General features: G+C 39.1%; 2 protein-coding genes across 12 annotated transcripts in view; one reads left to right on the top strand and one right to left on the bottom strand.

Moving 5' to 3' along the window:
- The window catches only part of BCAS4 (breast carcinoma amplified sequence 4), a 100,050-nt gene that overhangs the window by 53,334 nt on the left and 26,422 nt on the right, over positions 1–20,294 (top strand). For all 3 annotated transcript variants that reach the window (XR_013634506.1, XM_073309417.2, XM_073309418.2), the window contains one exon: positions 6,619–6,696. Coding sequence is in view for 2 of the 3 variants with exons in the window: in XM_073309417.2 (XP_073165518.1) it covers positions 6,619–6,696 (78 nt within the window). In the remaining variant the exon portion in view is untranslated. The remainder of the gene's footprint in view (positions 1–6,618; positions 6,697–20,294) is intronic.
- Positions 14,786–20,294, bottom strand: part of ADNP (activity dependent neuroprotector homeobox) — a 44,565-nt gene continuing 39,056 nt past the window's right edge. For all 9 annotated transcript variants that reach the window (XM_073309408.2, XM_073309412.2, XM_073309415.2 and 6 more), the window contains one exon: positions 14,786–18,625. In XM_073309408.2, the coding sequence (XP_073165509.1) occupies positions 15,485–18,625 (3,141 nt within the window). In that variant the 3' untranslated portion in view covers positions 14,786–15,484. The remainder of the gene's footprint in view (positions 18,626–20,294) is intronic.

Below are 20,294 nucleotides of genomic sequence, written 5' to 3'. Positions count from 1 at the left end.
GATTAATAGGGATTAGGATGGGATGGGATAACTTTATGTAGTTGTAGTTTAGCATGGTAAGGGGAAGACAGGTATACAGATCTTTATACTTCAAGGCATCAGATGATCACTGCAGGGGTTAGGAAGGAATTCTTCTCTCACTCTAGTGTACAGCATTGTATAACTAACTTGCTATATCATAAATTATTATTATTAATAATAATCTTTCTTTTAAGTATCTAGTATTGGCCACTGTTGGATACTGAACTAAGTTGGCCAATGATGTGATCTGGTATGGCAAATCCTCTGTTCAGGCCCTTTGTCAGTTTCATTACTTAAGTTTCACTGCTGTCATTTATGGTAGTATTGTTGCTTTTAAGAGGTTTTAAATCAGTGTTATCAGCCACTGGCAGTGATTTCTCTGAAGTGAAGGGCAGATGATTTTACTTTGAAAAGCCAGAGTGTTTTCTGTCTCCTTTTATTTCCGACTTTTATCCACGTTCTCTGTAAAACCACCAAAACTCTCAACTTTCCACTACGACTGCATTCTTCATCTACTGCTTTCACATCTCTGCACTGTTACTGCACCTTGTCACTGGCAACTGTTTCCAAGGGCTACCTGGCTTGCTGGTTTAGTGTCTGCCTGGCCTTGTGCAGAGCTGGAACTGATGACCAGCTGCTTCTGCTGTCACTATTTATTTTTTCTAATACTACTACTTTTATATTTCATTTTTTGCAACTTTCTGTTGTGTTAAAGATGCCTATCCCTCCTTCCCCCTCAGGTCCGTATACACACAGGTGCTCTAAAACAACATGATCATTGATGTGAGTGGCTTACTGGTCCAGTATTCCTATAACCACCCTCCTCCAGCCTGTGTACATTAGTGGCTTAGAGCAGGGGTCTCCAAACTTTTTGAATCGCGCACCTCCAGGGCCAGCTCTGGGGAGGCAAAAAAAAAGCTGCCGCCGGCCTGCCGCCAAAGACGGAGCAGGGAGAGCCGAGCTGCCGCCGGCCTGCTGCCAAAGAATCCAAGGTCCAGGAGCGCTCCTCCTGCCGGGCACCCCCACAGCTGGTCTTGCGCACCCCACTTTGGAGATCACTGGCTTAGAGGGCAGTTCACTGAGAATGTGCTGCCACTTATCCCAGATGTGCAAACCAGGGGAGTGTCAGCAGAACCATCCCAACTCATCTCATCTGCTGTGGTGAAGAGGAGGGATTGGCATCTTAGGAAGAGAGTACCTAGGCCATAGTGGGCTTTATAAATCAATACAACACACTGAATTGCCCCAAGAAGCAGATAGAGAGTCAGGGTACTCTGGGGAATTATGTAGTAAGTTCCCCATACTCCACACTGCTAAACAAGCACACAGCTACCTTCAGAGAGCTACTGCAATTAACTGTAAGTAAACAGATTAATCAAGAGCATGCTAGTTGTGAAATGATCTCATCTAACCAACAGTCTATATCTTTGAATTGAGGGCCTGACGTTGTGAGTTGCTAAGAGCACTCAATCCCATGGAGGATAGTTTCTTAATTTCCCTTTGGGTATGTCTACACTGCACACTAAACCCACCTCTGACTCAGCTTATTCCCCAAGCTGCCCTTCCATCCACATGCACACACACTAGTTTGATTCAGGTCAGCAAGCATTCAGGACCCAGTCCTAGAACCCTGGTAAGGGGGTGGGTCAGAGCCCAAGTCCCTCTGTGACTTGGGTCCAAGCCCTGTCATTCTGCAATGTGGCTGCAGCTCAAGCTGTAGACCCAACTCGGAAAATCTCTTTAGTGCAGCATCACTATGTTAGCATGGCTGAGGCACCTGGGTTCAGCAATTGTAAATTCAGGTTCACAGTGCAGTGTGGATGCTCAAGCATGGGCTTGGAAACACTGCGTCCACAAGCCTTTGTCCCACAGACCTGGGTTTACTACACATTATAGACATACCCTGAGAGACCTTGTTTTTTGGGGTGGGGTTAAGGTCTTCACCATGGCAGAGAAGCAAGTGTGGTCTCCTGCGTGTTACCTTGCAGAATGGGTAGCTCATCTTATTCTTACGTTATCTGAATTAAGTTACTTTTTCAGCCAGACAGTTTCTTCTCTACTTGGACATTTTCTGCAATGTTACTACCTCTGTTTGCAATTCCTTTCTGTTAACTTTCCCCCACACCTCTCTCTGTTTTCTGCTGCTGAGCATAAATTAGGGTGCTCTCCAAAGACATAAGCATAGGGGACTCCAGGTAGATTTAACTTTCCTCACTGTATAAGAGTGGCAGTTTGCACCCTTAATTAGTTCTAGTGTAAGATTTTTAAAAGCCTAAGACCCATTGCCTTTCAAAGAGATTTAGGCACCCAATTCCCATTGATTTCTGAGAGTTAAATACTTTGAAAAAATGGATACAAGTGCTTAAGATACTCTGGAGAATGGGACTTTAACATCTAAATCACATTGGTGCTTTTGAAAAATTTATCCCTGGTCAATTTTGTTGTCTTGAACTGGTTAGAATGTGAATGTAAATCTGTTTAAGAAACCAAACAATTTTTAAAAAGCAGAGTAGATACTATTGTCATGATATGAGCAACATCCATGAAGTCAGACGGCTATGGTATTGTCTTAGACTCTGAGCAATTTGGGGCAGCAGCTGTCTATTATTGGGCTCTGCACTGTCCCTAGTAGTATGGGCCCAACTTGGTTGTAGCCTTTAGGTGTTAACTGCAGTACATTTATCTGTGACTCACCACTTAATGGTGATTATAAAGTAGACTCTAGATGATTTTTCCCAGTTAGACTGATTATGTCTAAATGCATCTTTCCTCCTACCCCATTGCCTTTCTGGTGGATGACCTCACTACCCCTTCCCTCACTCTAGCCTCTAATCAAAGCATCTCCCTTGCCCCACACTGAATCCTAATCCTCATAATACTGAATTGTCCCTAACTCTTCTAAACTCCAGCTTTCCTTTCTATGCAGTCTCCTAAACTGTCCAAGCCCTCAACATCTCCTGTCCTGAGTACTGCAGCTTCCCCTCTGACCTTCACCACCCCCATTGCTTTCCTCTGGTCTATCGAAACTGCAGCTACTAAGGTGATATTCCTTGACCAATTTCTTTAACCACACCCATATGTGCCTTTTTTTCCTCTGGATCCCTGTTTTCTACTGAATCAAGTTTAAGCTTCCCACCCTCACTGTCAGGGCCCCTCCCTCCTCATTTCTCTGATATCCTTGGCCAAAAAAGAGAACTCTTATGAAAAGTGTCAGGGAATCTTTAGCATTTATGCAAAGCACTGTTTTATAAGGGCTCGGTCAAAAGGCAACCACATGCAGTAATTCCTAAGGAAGTAATTTTATCTACTTTTTAAGCACTAAGAGCTGAACCTGTCCTGCTGGGATGCTAAATTTTGCACATCTGAGTTTAGACCAGTTAGCTAATCCCCATGGCATCTACTAGAAGAGGGGTGCACAACTGATTGAAAAACAGCATTTGGAGTAGTTGTCAGTGGTTCACAGTCAAACTGGAAGGGCAGATTAAGTGGCAACCCGCAGGGATCTGTCCTGGATCTGGTTCTATTCAATATTGTTAAATGTTTTTGGTAATGGCATAGACTTAGAAAGTTTGCAGACAATACCAAGCTGAAAGGGGTTGGCAAGCACTTTGGAGGACAAGATTACAATTCAAAATGATCTTGACAAACTGGAGAAATGGTCTAAAAATAAATAGAATGAAATTCAATAAAGGCAAATGCAAAATACTACACTTAGGAACTAAGTAACTTTTCCACTTGCTACAGCACTGTGTCCATTCTGGACACCACACTTTGGGAAAGATGTGGACAAACTGGAGAAAGTGTAGAGGAGATCAACAAAAATGACTGAAGGTCTAGAAACCATGAACTGCAAGGAAAGATAGAAAATAACGAAGTAACTTTTCCACTTGCTACAGCACTGTGTCCATTCTGGACACCACACTTTGGGAAAGATGTGGACAAACTGGAGAAAGTGTAGAGGAGATCAACAAAAATGACTGAAGGTCTAGAAACCATGAACTGCAAGGAAAATAGAAAAAATTGTGTTTAATCTGGAGAAGAAGACAGAGGTGGGATATAAGTCTTCAAATATGTAAAAGACTTATAAACAGGAGGCTGATAAATTGTTCTCCTTATCCACTAAGGACTGGACAAGAAGTAATGTGCTTAAATTGCAGTAAGGGAGATTTATGTTACAATTAAGTTTTTCCTAATGTCTAAGGATAGTTAAGCACTGAAACAAATTACCTAGGGAGGTTGTGAAATCTCCATCATTGGAGGTTTTTAAGAACAGGTTAGACAAACAACTCTCAGGGATGGGTCTAGATCAGTGATACTCAGGCCTCAGTCATTCAGCAGCCAAATTAGCAATCAACATTACCCGAAAGAGCCAAAGTAGCATGAATTTGTTGTTTCATTTACTATAGTACTATATATACATATTTTAAGAGTATGACGGGGGAAATCTATATATCTATCTCACAGCAAAATGACAGACCAAGTCTTATTATTTTAACATAGTAAAAGCATCCTGATTGGTTAGTAACTTAGATTGATAAATAATTAACTCATGCAGTGTTTTAATATGTGCTGCAAAGAGCTGCAGGAGACACATTAAAGAGGCACATGCAGCTCATGAACCTCCATCTAAGTTTCACTGGTCTAGATATGATTTAGTCCTGTCTCAGTGCAGGGGACTGGACTAGATGACTTCTCAAGGTCCCTTCCAGTCCTACATCTCCGTGATTCTAAATACGCAGCACTGAAAAAATGTTCACAGCAGGCTTTTAGTTGCAGGCAAAAGAGCTTAACATGTAAAGAGAAAAAGAAGCAGGGGAAGTGGTCTAGATTGAAGTAGGATTACTAGAGAGAGAACAACCCCCAGGAGTGAATAGTTACAAGACCAGACCTATGAGGAAGCCTGCTGGATGAGTGGACAGAAGGTAAGTTGGTGTAAGTGGAGTAAGTGCATGGATGGGTTGGGTTGGGACTTCAATTTGGTAGTAGGTAAGGAACATGCAAAGAAGGTAATATAAGAATATATATGGGAATATAATTCCCATAATATAAGAACTAGGGGCCACCAAATGAAATTAATGGGCAGCAGGTTTAAAACAAATAAAAGGAAGTTCTTCACACAGTGCACACTCAACCTGTGGAACTCCTTGCCTGAGGAGGTTGTGAAGGCTAGGACTATAACAGGGTTTAAAAGAGAACTGGATAAATTCATGGAGGCTAAGTCCATTAATGGCTATTAGCCAGGATGGGTAAGGAATGGTATCCCTAGCCTCTGTTTATCAGAGGGTGGAGATGGATGGCAGGAGAGAGATCACTGATCATTACCTGTTAGGTTCACTCCCTCTGGGGCACCTGGCATTGGCCACTGTCGGTAGACAGGATACTGGGCTGGATGGACCTTTGGTCTGACCCAGTATGATCTTATGAGGTGATATGGTATAGCTACCACAGCTTTTTAGAGCCTTGGAAGTTAGTCTGGATGGCAAGAGAGGGAATTTCAATAGTCAAGATAATACCACAGTTCTCTACTGCTGCTTAACTATTGCTGCATATTAGTTCCAGATGCTTTTGACTATTTTTGAATGGCTTGTTTGGCACAACAATGAAAAGAGGAATAATGAAAATACAAATCACTGCAAGAGAATAGCTTTGTATAAAGGAGCAAATTCACTAAAAATGGCAATTTGGGGAAGATAGGAACCCTGCATGCGGTTTTAAGACCAGGAGACTCTACGTGAAATAAATTGCATTAATGGCACATTAACTCCTAACACTGAGACATGAAGGCTAGGAAATTTGACTAAAAACTGCACGGACGATGATTTGCCCAAATCACCAGAAAAAGAATAAAGTCTCCAAGTCTTAAGAGCTTTCTAATGCTGGGCATCAGTGTCCACCATGATCTGGAATGGAATGTGAAGTGAGAATTCCTAGCGGCAGAGCCTAAAAGGATTGTCTTAAAGGTTTGAGATTCAATGTGGTGATAGAAAATGACCTGTATCCTGATGCACTTTCTGTTTCAGTACTCAAAGTAACAAAAGATGATGCAGGATCAAATTCAAATGTGGTTTAGTAGGGTAGAGCTGCACTGGCCTGGGTCAGCTGACTGGGGCTCATGGGACTAAAAAATTGCACTGTAGATGTTTGGACTTGGGCTGGAGCCTAAGCTCTGAGGTGCCTCTTTGAGACCCGGCTCCAAGCCCTAGCCCAGAAGCCTACACTGCAATTTTATATCACTGTGAGCCTGCGTCAGCTGACCTGTGCTCTGAGACTCAGTGCTGAGTTGTTTATCACCACCTAGACATACCCAAGATGTACAACTTCACTGGGAGCTGCATCAGCTCAGGCCATGCCTTCTCATTTTTCCCTGATCAAGGGGGACAGACACTCCTGGAAACCACTTAAGTTCTAGTCTTTCCCCAGCCATTGTGTGTTGGAGGGGGAATGTTCTCCCCTTGTTTGGTACATAATATATACTCTGAGGTATGTGAGAGATCATGTTGACAAATTGCAGCATCCCACATATGCCCAGGTAAACATATTACCAATTAAATTCTTTTCAGTGGTAAAGTTAATTTTTCTCCCATTTTCTCATTTCAGAAGCACACTCCCTCAGCACAGCATACATATGACCTGCCTAAACTCTACAGAACTGAAGATTATTTTCCTACGAACTACGTAGGTACAAAGTATCAAAGCCACTAGTAGCTGACTTCATCTTATAAGCAGCTTTTTGGGGAGATGTTGCTTGAAATTTTTTCATGATTCATGCTTTGTCCTGACGAATAACATCTCGAGAATTCTGCTAAGAGCTAAACGTATAGCAGTGATGGGGTAAGAGTAGCTTACGGATTTATTATATATACAGTTAGCTCCCTTATTTTAAGGGGAGCCTAAACGGTATGCATGGGGAAGAAATGTACGTATAGTTCAGAATAGATTTGTTCATAATGGTTTTAAGCATGGAGGTGTTTATGCTATTGCTGAAAAAAATATATAAAAACTCATTTTGTTTGCAGTGACATTTTGGAAACCAATTTGTTTACATATTTGAACATAAGGTTGCAGATTGCAGTGTGGATAGCATATTAAAACTATTTCATGTTATGTGATTTTCCTTCCACGTTTGATATAATTGTTAATTATAGATATTAACCACAGTTTTTAGGTGATATTTCGTATCAATAGCCTCCCACTGTTTTGAATTTACAAGATAAATCTCAAACCTCTAAAATCAATGTGGTACAATTTTGGAAATTCAGTAAGTTACACATGGCTGAGACTTTCATTGAAAATAGGATCAGCTTCAAAAGCTGTTGTGTAATGTAACTTGAATGGTGTAAATAAATTTCTGCAAAGCTACTATGGACCCTTTGATGTGAAGTTTTATCATGAAGCTTCTACTAAGCTAGGGCCAAAGGTTTGCCATCTTCTCACAAAGTTTTGTTTTTCTTCCCACCCAACATAAGTCTATTGAAACAAAATATAAGCATTTGGCTAGGAAGAGGATTTGTGACTAGTGTATGCTAGAAGAGGTCAAATTTAGGCTAGCCAGGTATATAGAAAGTCTCACAGTTGCAGAAAGGGGGGAGGACAAGGAATGTATCAAATCAGATGTCACTTCTGATTATTTGCAAGTTACTTATCTGTAAGGTGCAGTACATGTGAAGAAATAATGCAATACAGGCATCTAGGTATAGCAACTTTATCAGATCTGGTATATGAACACAACTATTAGTGAAATACTAAAGATGGAAGGTACAATTGTATGTAAATATGGACTTATATTCTAAGTGAAGCTACATGCATCTGACCATCAATGCCTCTGCTTTTGGGTGGCAGTAGGTGTTTAAGTCACCTCACTACTCCATATTGGTTAGTGGGAACTAGTGATGAGATGTTACAGTACTGCAGCACATATCCAAAAGGAATGTGTGTCATGCAATCAAAGCCTGTTGTAGAGGATGTATCAAGTTCTTACACTGGTACTACCAAGAAGCAGAGTACCATATTTGTAATAGGGCTGTCAAGCAATTAAAAAAAACACAATTAATCAGGCTGTTACATAATAGAATACCATTTATTTAAATATCTTTGGATGTTCTCTACATTTTGATATATATTCATTTCAGTTATAACAATACAAAGTGTACAGTGCTTACTTTATATTTCTTTCTTACAAATATTTGTACTGTAAAAAACTAGATAGTATTTTTCAATTCACCTAATACAAGTACTGTAGTGTAATCTCTATCATGAAAGTTGAACTTACAAATGTAGAATTATGTACAGAAACTTTAGAGCCTACAAGTCCACTCAGTGCTACTTGTTGTTCAGCCTGTTGCTCAGATAAACAAGTTTGTTTACATTTACAGGAGATAATGGTGCCTTGCTGCTGCTTTACAATGTCACCTGAAAGTGAGAATTTGCTGATGGTTCTGCTCAATAACGGACCGAAGCATGTTCATTTTCATCATGAGTCAGATGCCACCAGCAGAAGGTTGATTTTCTTTTTTGGGGGTTCAGGTTCTGTAGTTTCTGCATTGGAATGTTTAACAAATTTAATTAACACATTTTTTACCGAGTTTCATCAGCATAAAAGCATGTCCTCTGGAATGGTGGCCAAAGCATGAAGGAGCATACAAATGTTTAGGAGATCTGGCACATAAATACATTGCAGTGCCAGCTATAGAAGTGCCATGCAAATGCCTGTTCTCACTTTCAGGTGACACTGTAAATAAGAAGCGGGCAACATTATCTCCTGCAAATGTAAACAAACTTGTTTGTTAGCGACTGGCTGAACAAGAAGTAGGATTGAGTGCACTTGGAGGCACTAAAGTTTTACATTGTTTTGTTTTTGAGTGCAGTATGTAACAGAAAAAGATTGCACTACAGTACTTGTACGAGGTGAACTGAAAAATACCCTTTTTTAACATTTTTACAGTGCAAGTATTTGTAATCAAAATAATAAGATAAAGTGAACACTGTACACTTTGGTATTCTGTGTTGTAACTGAAATTTATATTTGAACATGCAGAAAAACATTTAATAAATTTGAATTGATATTCTATTGCCTAACAGTGCGATTAAGCACGATTAATCAAGAGCCCTAAGTAACAAGACTGCTTTTGACAGGCTTTTATCCAAACATCAATGTTCAATACACCCCAAAGCCTGTCTCTCTACTGTCACTTTTTTAAAATTGAGGTATCAGCTTTGACTAAGTTTGGTCTAATAGTTCTTTGAAATATTAGCATTATAAAATGCCTGTTGTAGCCTTTGACATACCTAAATGTTGAAACACTGGTCTAGTTAGGGTATGAAAAAATTCACATTACCGTAAACGTATTGCCTATTAAATCTGATAACAAGGAGTAATTTTTTTAGATGCTTGCTACAAGAAGATATTCAGATACCTATGCTCTGTTTCAAAGATGAGTTAAAGGGTCAAACAATTTAATTCACAATTAGAGTATTACAGTTACACACTAATTGTATGAGCTAAGTCCCAACATCCACAATATACAAAATTATGTTCCAAATGCCAATCATAGCTGTATTTACTGCTGTAATAGCAAAAGCCTGACTTGAAATAAGATACCGGATCGCTAGAGTTTAGCCTATTTTATAGGCCATCATAGGTAACATCTTTTGTAGAGAGAAGACGGTAGAAGTTCAAGTTTTCACATAGTTTTTCATTTTAGCGCACACTTGTTAATAAGATTATGTTGGCAGGTCATAAAGACCTCTTTCAGGAAATGTCCTGTCACCCACCGTAAGGGCCTGTGATTTGTGGATTAAGCCAAATTGCACAAAGGCCCTCTTAGTGGGCAATAAGTGACCCACACACAGGGAGTTAGTAGAGAATAGTTATTGTACTTTAAGTTCACACGCTAGTTTATTCTGCACTAAAAGACAAGCCCAAAATCTGAAGATAAGTAATTATTTCTCACCTACCCACCCCTGTAGTGACTGCATCCTTATGTAGTGCCTCCTGTCAAGTAACAGCTTAATATTAAGGCTGCTCTAGTCCTATTTTCATCAGGCCAAATCCTTGTCTCCTACTCTCCAATCAAGGGCAAGCTTTCCACTAATATAATGGGACTAAGATTTGGTCCTTCTACTTTAAAGGGAAACATTCAATTTACCAAACATCATTTAGTAGTTTCAAGTACTGCATGTGCCTTAAGTTTGCCACTCTCTTTAAAAAGAAAATAATCACTCTCCTACTGTTTTTTTGTTTAAAAAAAAAACAACCTGCCCAGCTGCTGTATGCAAGACCTGTATGAACTGGGAAAACAGTCACCGTTCATCCTGTCCAGTTAGCACTTTAGTCTGTTTAAGCTATCAAGTGTACACTAAATAAATGAGAGATTTCTCTCTAATCTGTTAGAAGATTTGGATGTTACAAATAAATAGTAGGTAAAATATTTAAAATAACTTTCCAATGACCTCTGGTATATGCTGCCCTTTGAACAAGAGTAGGGCTCTAGAATACTTCCATGCCCAAAGTTCAACTTTCTGCAGTTGCAAGTGAGTTTTGCTTTAGCCATGCTACCCTACTATATACACCATCAGCAAGTCAGTACAGTTTCCAGCATGAACAAGCAAATACTGGGGTGAATGGGTGGGTGTTATGGTACATCACATTGCTAGGAAGCTATTATGCATACTATAGCAATTCCTCTCAAAGTTAATTTAGCACAAATGAAATCTTAAATCTCCAAATATGCACCTATAACCTCACTGGTCTATGATTAAGTGAAAAGCCAAGAATCACAATGAATGTGAGCATTAAATCTTGTCTAAGCTTTCAGTGGTATTAATAGCCTGTTAAAGAAGTTAAACTTCAGTTCATACATTTCTGAAACAGCATATTAAAAAAAGTGTTCAGTTTGCACTTGTGAAACTAGAGAGGTACTTAAAAAGTTTAATGCACAACATTCAAAGGAACAAAATGTATGAAGACTGGCAAATGTGCCATTAATGGAAGACACTTAAGTGTAGCCCAGTAGCCCACACTTCTCTGCTGGAAAAGAATGGTTCAGTTCCGGTCAACAAACTTTCATCCAAACCCCACTCCAGGGAGAGGGAGTTAAAAAACTAACTTTTATAGCCCCTCTTCAATACATTTTTAATGTGGGCTCAATGTAGATCAGTGCCCCATGTAGAGATCTTCAAAAAAAATGAGAGATATTACACACATACATGAACACAAATACAAGTGGAATATTAAGGGGCCATACAAATTGCTAGTGGCCCCAAAGTCACTGGTTTCTATTTCATTACTAATTATTCAACCACAAATAGGACAAGTACTGGTCAAAAGTAAACTTAGGAGTTGTACCTGCTCTTACTAGATTCCAAGTTATGCAGCCTTGTATCAGACATCTTCTGTTTGCACTCATTAACATACTACATCAGCGCAGACATTTCGTAAAATTGCATCTAAACAGTGAGTTGTTTTAGGGGAAAAATATATGTAACCTGTTTAAGAATCAAAACCAGAAATCGTTAGGTTGACCCTTTGGAGAAGTGTCTTAGTGATCTTTCCAAACCCCACTGGTGGGGATAAAGCTTGGGCAGATTCATGGACAGATTGAGGTGGTACTAAGATAGTCACGGAGCTGTCTCTTCCCCTTTCCTTCCTGGGATCCCAGTCGGCAGAGTTCACTTTCAAGTGTCAGCCTCCCAACATGGCTGCTCTGCAAGCAAAGCTGTAATGTTAGTAAGTAACATTCTGCCACACTGTGACAGCATTTTTTATTTTTTTTAAATATAATTTGCTAGCTCCAGTAGAATTAACTTACGTCCATTTTGAACATTGCTCTCTAATATTAATTTTATTGGTCCATTCCCCCTGCCTGTAGATTTCTCAAAGATGAGTAAAACCTTGTAAAGAACAAAAATCTTGAAATCAGCTTCAGCTGTCTCCTAATGTCTTAAGAGTTGCCTTTAGGTTTCCCCCTCCTCTCTGACCGGTCAAACAAATACAATTTTTTACAGAGCATTGGAATGACAATCATTAAGAGGTAAGTATCATAATGTCCCGCTCTCTGCTAAAGCTAACAAATCATTACTATACCTTTTGATAAGTCAAGTCATACAGTTTTGAATAAAGTGGTTTTATCTAATCACTACAAACAGTTAGCTATACTACAGAATTGCAAATGGAGCCATTCTAAATATTTCATATTTATAGTCACCCTTGGATGGCTAGAAATGGCAACTCAGATGAGGAGGCTGCCTCCGATCTTCAAGCCTGCTACCTATAAATTCTTATTTAAATGGACATCAGCTTAGACTCACACATTAAAGATGAATCAGTTAAAGTGACTGCATCACTCAGGGCTGGTCTACACTACCGCGTGGCGTCAATCTAAGACACGCAACTTCAGCTACATGAATAGCATAGCTGAAGTTGACATACTTAGATCTACTTACAGTGCTACGTGAACAGCTGACGCTCTCCCGTCGGCTCTGCTTGCACTCCTCGTTCTGGTGGAGTACCCAAGTTGACAGGAGAGCGCTCAGCGGTCGATTTATCACATCTATACGAGACGCGATAAATTGACCCCTGCTGGATCGATCGCTGCCCGCTGATGCGGCGGGCAGTGTAGAAAGCCCTCAGTGTGGTGAATACGTTCAGAAGATACGTATCGTAGAACCTGTCTGAAACCAACTGAAGAGAATATGAAACTCAAAAGAGGTACGGTCAACCTGTTTAAAAATAAACAAAATATCCAGTCTACTAATCATCTTTAAAAATATCTATCCTGCCTGTTTGTTCCTGCTGGAGCCAATGGGAACAAACTTAACAGCAGCCTCTTGTGCACAGTGGTACCTTGGAAGGGAAAGAGAAAATGAGAAAACCTGCACCACCCATTATCCAATCAAAAGTCTTTGCTTTGAAACAGTCATCACTTCCACTTCTATTGATCGACCAGTCATCCATGTGAAAGCTCACTCTGTGAAGCTAAGAGGATGTCTACATAGCAATAAAAATACAGCTGACTCAGGGTTGTGGTGCTTGGGCTGTAGGGTTACAAAACTGCAGTGCAGACACCTGGGCACCAGGTCCCAGAGCCAAACTTCAGCCCAACCATCTATACTGTAATGGTATACTTCTGCAAGCCTGGGTCAGCTGACCCTATGTTAGCCACAGGTGTTTTATTGTAGTGTAGACATCCCCTAAGAAGTCAGTGTGACCAAAAATTGGGGAAGGGGTATAATACATTTTCAATACATAGACCATATTAATAAATTTCAGCGTAGGCTTGCATGGCTCACTTATTTGTTACACCAGTCCTTTTCTAGACCTACCTGTTTATTATGTAGATATACTCAAATTTCTGCCCAAGATGGTTTCAAACATCAGATCCATTTCGTAATGGGGATTTAAAAATATTTCCTTTAGTTACACTACTGTGAAAAGCTTCCGCACAGAAAAACTGTGGATAGGTTAAGCTATTAGTAAAACAGTGATGACTTTTGTTTCCTAGGCACATCATATCATACCCTAACTAACTTCCATCTGCTATCTATCACTGGTTGTAAAGTCTGCCAATATATCCTGATCATACCCTTTCTGGGTTAACATATAAAACCCTGAAAAGGTACAAGAAATTCAAAACCACAATATTTTAGGATGTATACTTTCAGCAAATCAAGCTTTCATTTGCTCTGATATGCAAACGTCTTGCTCTAAGCACATCTGGATTTTTCAAGGAAAGATTACATGAATGCATTCTGAGGACAAGAGGCAAATCTTTGTTACAGTATGTTCTTGCCATACTACTGGAAGACTGGTTTGACCCCCACCAATCAAAATGACTAACATTAACTACTAAACTGTGCCATTTGTATATGGGATTTATTCAGTTTCTGAAAAACTAAACAATTGCATTTTTCCAAGGGAGTATTCCATATGACACAAAAATCTGTGTTTTAAGTAGTCAGTACCTTCCCCACTACCCACACTTACAAATATATAAAAAGCTTGAAAGATTCTAGGTAGAAAAGATTCTTCCAGTATGCTTGAACTTTAACTTAATTGATTACTAAGAACAAGAAATGAAAAAAACATGACTATGGTGGTGCCTTTAGATCCTGAAGCTTATGGAACTAGTGAAGCAATACGAGTCTATTTATATGCTCCTGTTCCTAGTAATAAGTAAAGGAGGAAGGTGAAAGCTATTAACTTACTGGTTAAGTTGATCTTAAATAGAAAATGTTTTAAATTTTCCCATAAGCAATCAGTAGATCTGAAACAACAGCACCACACAAACTTGCCATAGCAAATCCCCAGAGCTTCTTTCTACAGGGGTCCATGTAATGAAGCACAATTTAACAAACAGCGATATGGCACTAGTAATAAAGCAAATGTTTACATTAAGCACAATACAGCAATTTATTTAGATGCTTAAATGAAGAATACAAAGGGAAATAAAGATCACAAAATTATACATACTACAACAGTGTGTCATATATTAGATGGTATAAATGAATACAACACCTTGTTGGTGTTAACTAAAGATAAAACTAAATATCCAAAATGCAGCATTTTTATTTCTGTATGCTGCTTCAACACAATACACTTTTATACAGATCTAAAAGGTGTCAAAATTAGTAGCTGCAAACTTGTTTCTTGCATGTGATTTTTTCTTTTTTAGCTTAAAAGATTTCAGAAAATGGCTCTGAAATACATTTGTCATCAGTTGTAATGTCAAGGATATTCAGAACAAGAAAATTCTATAATACAATAGAGTCCAGATATAATTTTTTATGTTGCTGGCCTCAGTTTTGAGATTGTACAAGGTTATGTGCAAAAACTAAGTTTGTCAAAATTCATACTATAGCAGTTTCAAGCTTTTGCTAGGTAAACTAGATACAGCATTTATTACACAGCAGGGCAACACTAAAAAAGAGAAACAAATCTATGATGGGTACACAAGAACAATTTCATAAGCTTCACTTGAATAGGTCTAAAAGACTGTACAAATATACATTTCAACTATTCAGAATGATACATGAAAAAAAATCAATTTCCCCATAGTCTACTATACACATTGAACTGGTAGCTCATGTTGGCCCTATACTACCATGTGAAAAAGGGTAATGTTTAAAAAGACATACAACTGAACATATCGAAGAGTGAAATAAATGTTGAAAATGCAGATAAAGAAAACCTCTGCTTTTCTTTGTGTGCATTCTGGAGCCACCAGCTTATCTGTTTTCACATTAAGTTACTGTGCTCATCACAGTAGGTATTCTCAAGCAAATTTAGCCAACAGCATACTTAGGAATAACCACTGGAATAATAGTGGCCACATCAACCACTAGCCAGATGACCTAGCACTCAAAAGGCAGTACCAGTTAGAATTAAGCTCAGCAGTCATATTGAAATGAAAGTATTTAGACAGTTGTAGATTGAAGCATATTTACTCATGCTTCTGAATTGAGCAGCTTATGCTTGCTGGCTACTCAACTCTACACCAGTTAAGCTGCTATGCATTGGTTCTGCTACACCATCAGTCACATTGTCAAACTGATCTCCATCTTCGCTGTCAATTGTGCTATTCTGCCATTCCATCTGCTGATTTGACAAACTCTCCTCAATTTCTGATGCATTTTTCCATTGTGACTGGTCCTTAGACCAAAACTCTTCTACTTTTCCATAGGAACTAGTCTTCCATTTTGATTGCTCCTCATCACTTTCAGATGCAACCCCTTTTATTTCTGCAGCTGGTTTACTACTACCAGCATCTTCACTCTGGGATGATTCATCTGTCCAAACTTCTGGTTTCACCTCTGATGTATTGTCTTCAAAGTCAGAAACTTGCTGAGAGCCAGGTCCACTTTCAGACTGCGAAGCTCCATCTTTCCATTCAGCAGCATCATCTTGATCTTCTTGATCACCTTCACTATCTGAGGCATCACCTACCAGTTTAATTGGTTCCTTGGCAGAGTGAATCTCTTCATATTTTGAGCCTTCCTCCTGTTTTTGGTCTGATTTCTCTGGAGACTGTAAGGGATTTTCATCAGCTGTCTCCTTGGATATGCTGTCTTCAGGATTCTCTATTATGCTATCAATAGAGGTTTTACGACCAACATCTGAAATTGGTTGACCAAATGGACTATTGCTTTCATTAGATTCCTCTTCTATATTTTCGTAACTGTCTGAAGAACTTTCCTCATCTTTTTCTAGGTTTATTTTTTTATCAACAGTTTTACTAGCATTGACTCTGGAATTCTTTTCATCATGATTTTCAAACAGCCATTCAGCATCAAAATCCATTTCGTGTTTAACTTTGTTTAATTCTTTCATGTTAAAACCAAGTAGCACACCAGGCTTGTACTTTTCACAATCTCTAACACATTTCTTTCTTTTGTTGCTAAAATGTGAAGCAATATCTGATTTCCATAGCCATAAACTGGCAGCCAACTTTTCAATTTCTCTCCTACTGGGATACGGTTGCTTATTGAAATATTTTGTAAGAAATGTTTTTCTGGCTTCATAAGAATCATCTTCATGACCTTTAGGGTCTAAAGCTAAAACTACAGGTTCTTCAGGCTTCTCTTCAAAGGCAGATGGTGAGTCATCATCATCCATTTTTCTTTTCTTCATCAGAGAGAATTCCATGTGTTCATAAGTACGTTTCACAGGTGCTACAGCTGGAGACTGATTTAGTCGAGATGGCGCATTAGCTTTGTCTTGGCCATTTTGGGTCTTCCCAACCCCTCTGCAATGAACAAGGTGTAGCGTTATAGTTGAAGCAGTCATATTACTGGTATACACACCAAGACAATGAATGCATTTATATGTTAGCTTTTTCTCAACTGGATGAACTGTTTGAATAACTTGATGCCTCTCCCTTAAGTGATGTGCGAGTGCATCAGATATAGGTCCTTTTAGGATTGAAAAGCAGAGAGGGCAGAGTGTTTTACCCACATCTTTTTTGTAGGGGACTGCTGCTTGAGGAGAACTTTTCACAGGTATATCTGCCTTCTCCTGGATTTTCGGCTGTGGTTTTGGAGGAACAGGAGGAGTATTCTGAGCATGATAAGCTACAGATTCAGCAGGGGCATCTCTCAGATTGTAGGTGGTTACAAGTAGATGTATATTAGTGTGACTACCCTGCTGCAATGTCAAATCAAAGGTTAAAGTGGAATCAGTTTTAGGTCCCATTTCTTCATCAACATGAACCATTCGCATATGAGCAGCCATCTTTTCAACATCATTGAAAGTTGAACGGCAGTATGGACAAGACAGTCCATGGATTAACATATGATTAAGCAACGTATCAGTGGGTAAATAGCGATTACAGTATAAACATTTGCTAGTGAAATTGTGTATTTTCATTATATAGTTAGCTACTGCAGGCACCTTTTCAGCCTTGTGCTCCTTTTCAAAGTGAACACTGTACACGTTTTCAGGAAACAGCTCATTACAGATTGTACAAATTTTCCATTTTTGTGTCGATGAAGTATTGACAGCAGAAGGACCTGTAGCAGCCACAGGAGGCTTTGAGCCAGACTGACCTAATACTCTTGATGCTGCCTGAGACTGAGATAATGACGTTTGTTTCAACTGGGCTGATGAAAGAGAAGATGAATTGGCAGACTGAAGAGAGTACCTTGCTGGAGTCTGAGATCTCTGCTCCCCTCCAAGGGTATAAGGCCTTCCATTTCCACTAGGTGAAAACTGTTTCATTGTTTGAGACTGTTGTGGAATAGAAACTGGTGCATTACCACTTAAGTTTAGCCTTCCCCCCGGCTGTCCAACGTAACTTGGTGGTACTGATTTGACTCCATAATTGTTCTGTTGTAGGTGAACATTTGACATCATATTCACTCCTGCGGAATTTAATGTAGGCTTTGGTATAGTAAGTCGATTCATCATCTGCTGTGATGGAAGAGATCGGACATTCCCAGGGGAAAGGGGACCCATCCTTTGAGGCAGTCCCATAGGCTTTTTATCCTGTGGTTTGGGAGCTATTAGCATCAAAGGTTTGGATCTTGGAACCACTACATTAGTGTGCCCTATCATTGCTGTAACCTGATATCCTATACGTTCATGGTCTTCAATAACATGCTGTACTAAAGCTTCATATGACTTCGGCATAAAAAGGCATCGTTTGCAGTGAATACTACCCTCCTCTCGGGTACTGGAACTTAAGGGAACTGCACCGTTGAGTGACTTTTCACCTGCCTTTGCTACGTAAGGTGCAGCAACATGCTGAAAATGTTCCCTGTAAATGTGCTTTCTAACTATTTCATATAGAGGATCTCGGTAAGTGCACTTCTTACAATAATAAACAGCTTGTTCTACACTGTCAGCCTGCTTAGGTTTAAGGCTATCATGTTTGTTTTTATCTTTAAAAGTGCTGATGCCTCCACTCGGTGTATTGGCATTTGGAGCATGAAATATTTTAATGTGCGTTTCCAAAGTCTTTTTGTCTGCATTGAAAGTACAGTAGGGACAATTAAGAAGAATCCTATTTTCAAAATCTTCACTATGAACATTCCGGAAGTGACTTTTATAGGCTGAAAAGAACTTCGACGAAAATGGACATGCACTGCAGCAAAAGGGTTTTGTCCGATAGTCCTTAAAACAAAGAACAAAACAAAAACTAGATATCAAAAAACACATTTTTTTTAACAAGACATTTTGCACTAGCAACATGGACAATGTGGAATTTCAGCTCATCTCAGAGACCATTACAATGGGTCAGACCAGCTTCAAATCTGCCATTAATTTGGCATTCACATTTTTTGGCCTATAAATCAGGTAATTAGAAGTTTAATTACCAGACTGCACATGTAAAATGAAAAGTGCCAATTTAGAGGTCACTTTGAAATCATAGCCCAGTGTGTCATGTTTATGGTTAATTCATAAAGATATCACTCTTTCTTAGTAAGGGAATGGAAACAATGCTGCCTGTCAGGTTGCATGGAACAGAGACTTTACCAGCATCTTTTGCCAGAAGATGTGAGCTTGGCTGTTAAAAACTGTAATGTACTATTAGTTGGCAAGCTCACAGAATGAGGCTTTCAGGCCAAAAAAGGTCACTTCAGATCAAAGTATTTCACAAAATGATATTTTTAGATATTTCAATGTGCTTTAATCCAGTCATTAGCAACAATTAACAATTTTCTTTTAATACTGTCCTTAAAAGCTTTCTAAATTGGTGCAGTATTTTGAAATAGGTATTTTTAACTGCCACTTCTAGTGTCATAGCCACACAAGCCTAGTGCCTCTTTTTGTATTATAGTATCTTACTCACTTTTGAGAATGGAGCAAAACTGAGCAGTTTAGCTCCTCAGTCCTGTTGCTTCCACACAGATTAAAGCAACATTAATCAGGGCACAATTGAAACAATGTAACATAGGCGGTGGGGGATGAACATGCAAACTATGATGCAGAAGTTATTTTGCAAATTTGGAATGAAGCAGAAGGAATACTCTTCATGAAACATAAATCAGATCCCAAAAGGCATTATTTAACTGTAATGTTTAATTTAGATAATATAATCATCCTATCAGCGATACTTGAGAAGTAGAGCTACAAGCAACCAACTTTTTCTACTGACCAAAGCTAAATTGTAAATTTTTCAAAACTCACCATGGATCAGGGGGAAAAAAAAAAAAGAAAAAAAACAAGGCTTTTGAAAAATTCTACTCTTTTATATAATACCACCTAGCTCTTTCATAGTGCTTTTCATAGACCCCTTGCTCCCTCTAAATTGTAGCAGCTTTGAAAGGGTTTCTGATGCAGTGTCAACTGTTACACTTCAAACTGAAATTAAACTGTATGTGATTCGTGTCTATCTTTGAAGTCAGCCTGGCATTTCAAAATAATTTAACATTAAATATAAAACATGACCAATTGAAATAACTATGAACAACATTCATAGCTATACAAGTGAAGTTATGCAAGTGAAGCTTCAAGGTGCAAGTGCATCCCCTGAAGTTAAGGAATGAATTATTCTCCCCCTCTGTACAAGTGAGTAGTGAGCTATGTGTATTTCTGGCCACCTTCTGAAGCCTCACATATTGGCCATTGCTGGAAACAGGCCACAGAATTAAGAGTTGTCTGCTTTGATGTGACAAATCTTTTTGTTGAATTTATTAGAAGCAGGAAGAACATACTGATGCACATCAGGCGCATAGCAATAAAGGAAGTCTGGTTTTACAAATACCAGACCAGTGATCCATCAAATATAAGCATCCTGTTTCCAGAGGTGAGCAATACCTGATACTTATACCACCTGATT

This window comes from Lepidochelys kempii, chromosome 13, assembly GCF_965140285.1.
Source record: "Lepidochelys kempii isolate rLepKem1 chromosome 13, rLepKem1.hap1, whole genome shotgun sequence".
Classification (NCBI taxonomy): Eukaryota; Metazoa; Chordata; order Testudines; family Cheloniidae; genus Lepidochelys; species Lepidochelys kempii.
The sequence above is the reverse complement of the archived record's forward strand: the minus strand, read 5'-3'. Positions and strand labels throughout refer to the sequence as shown.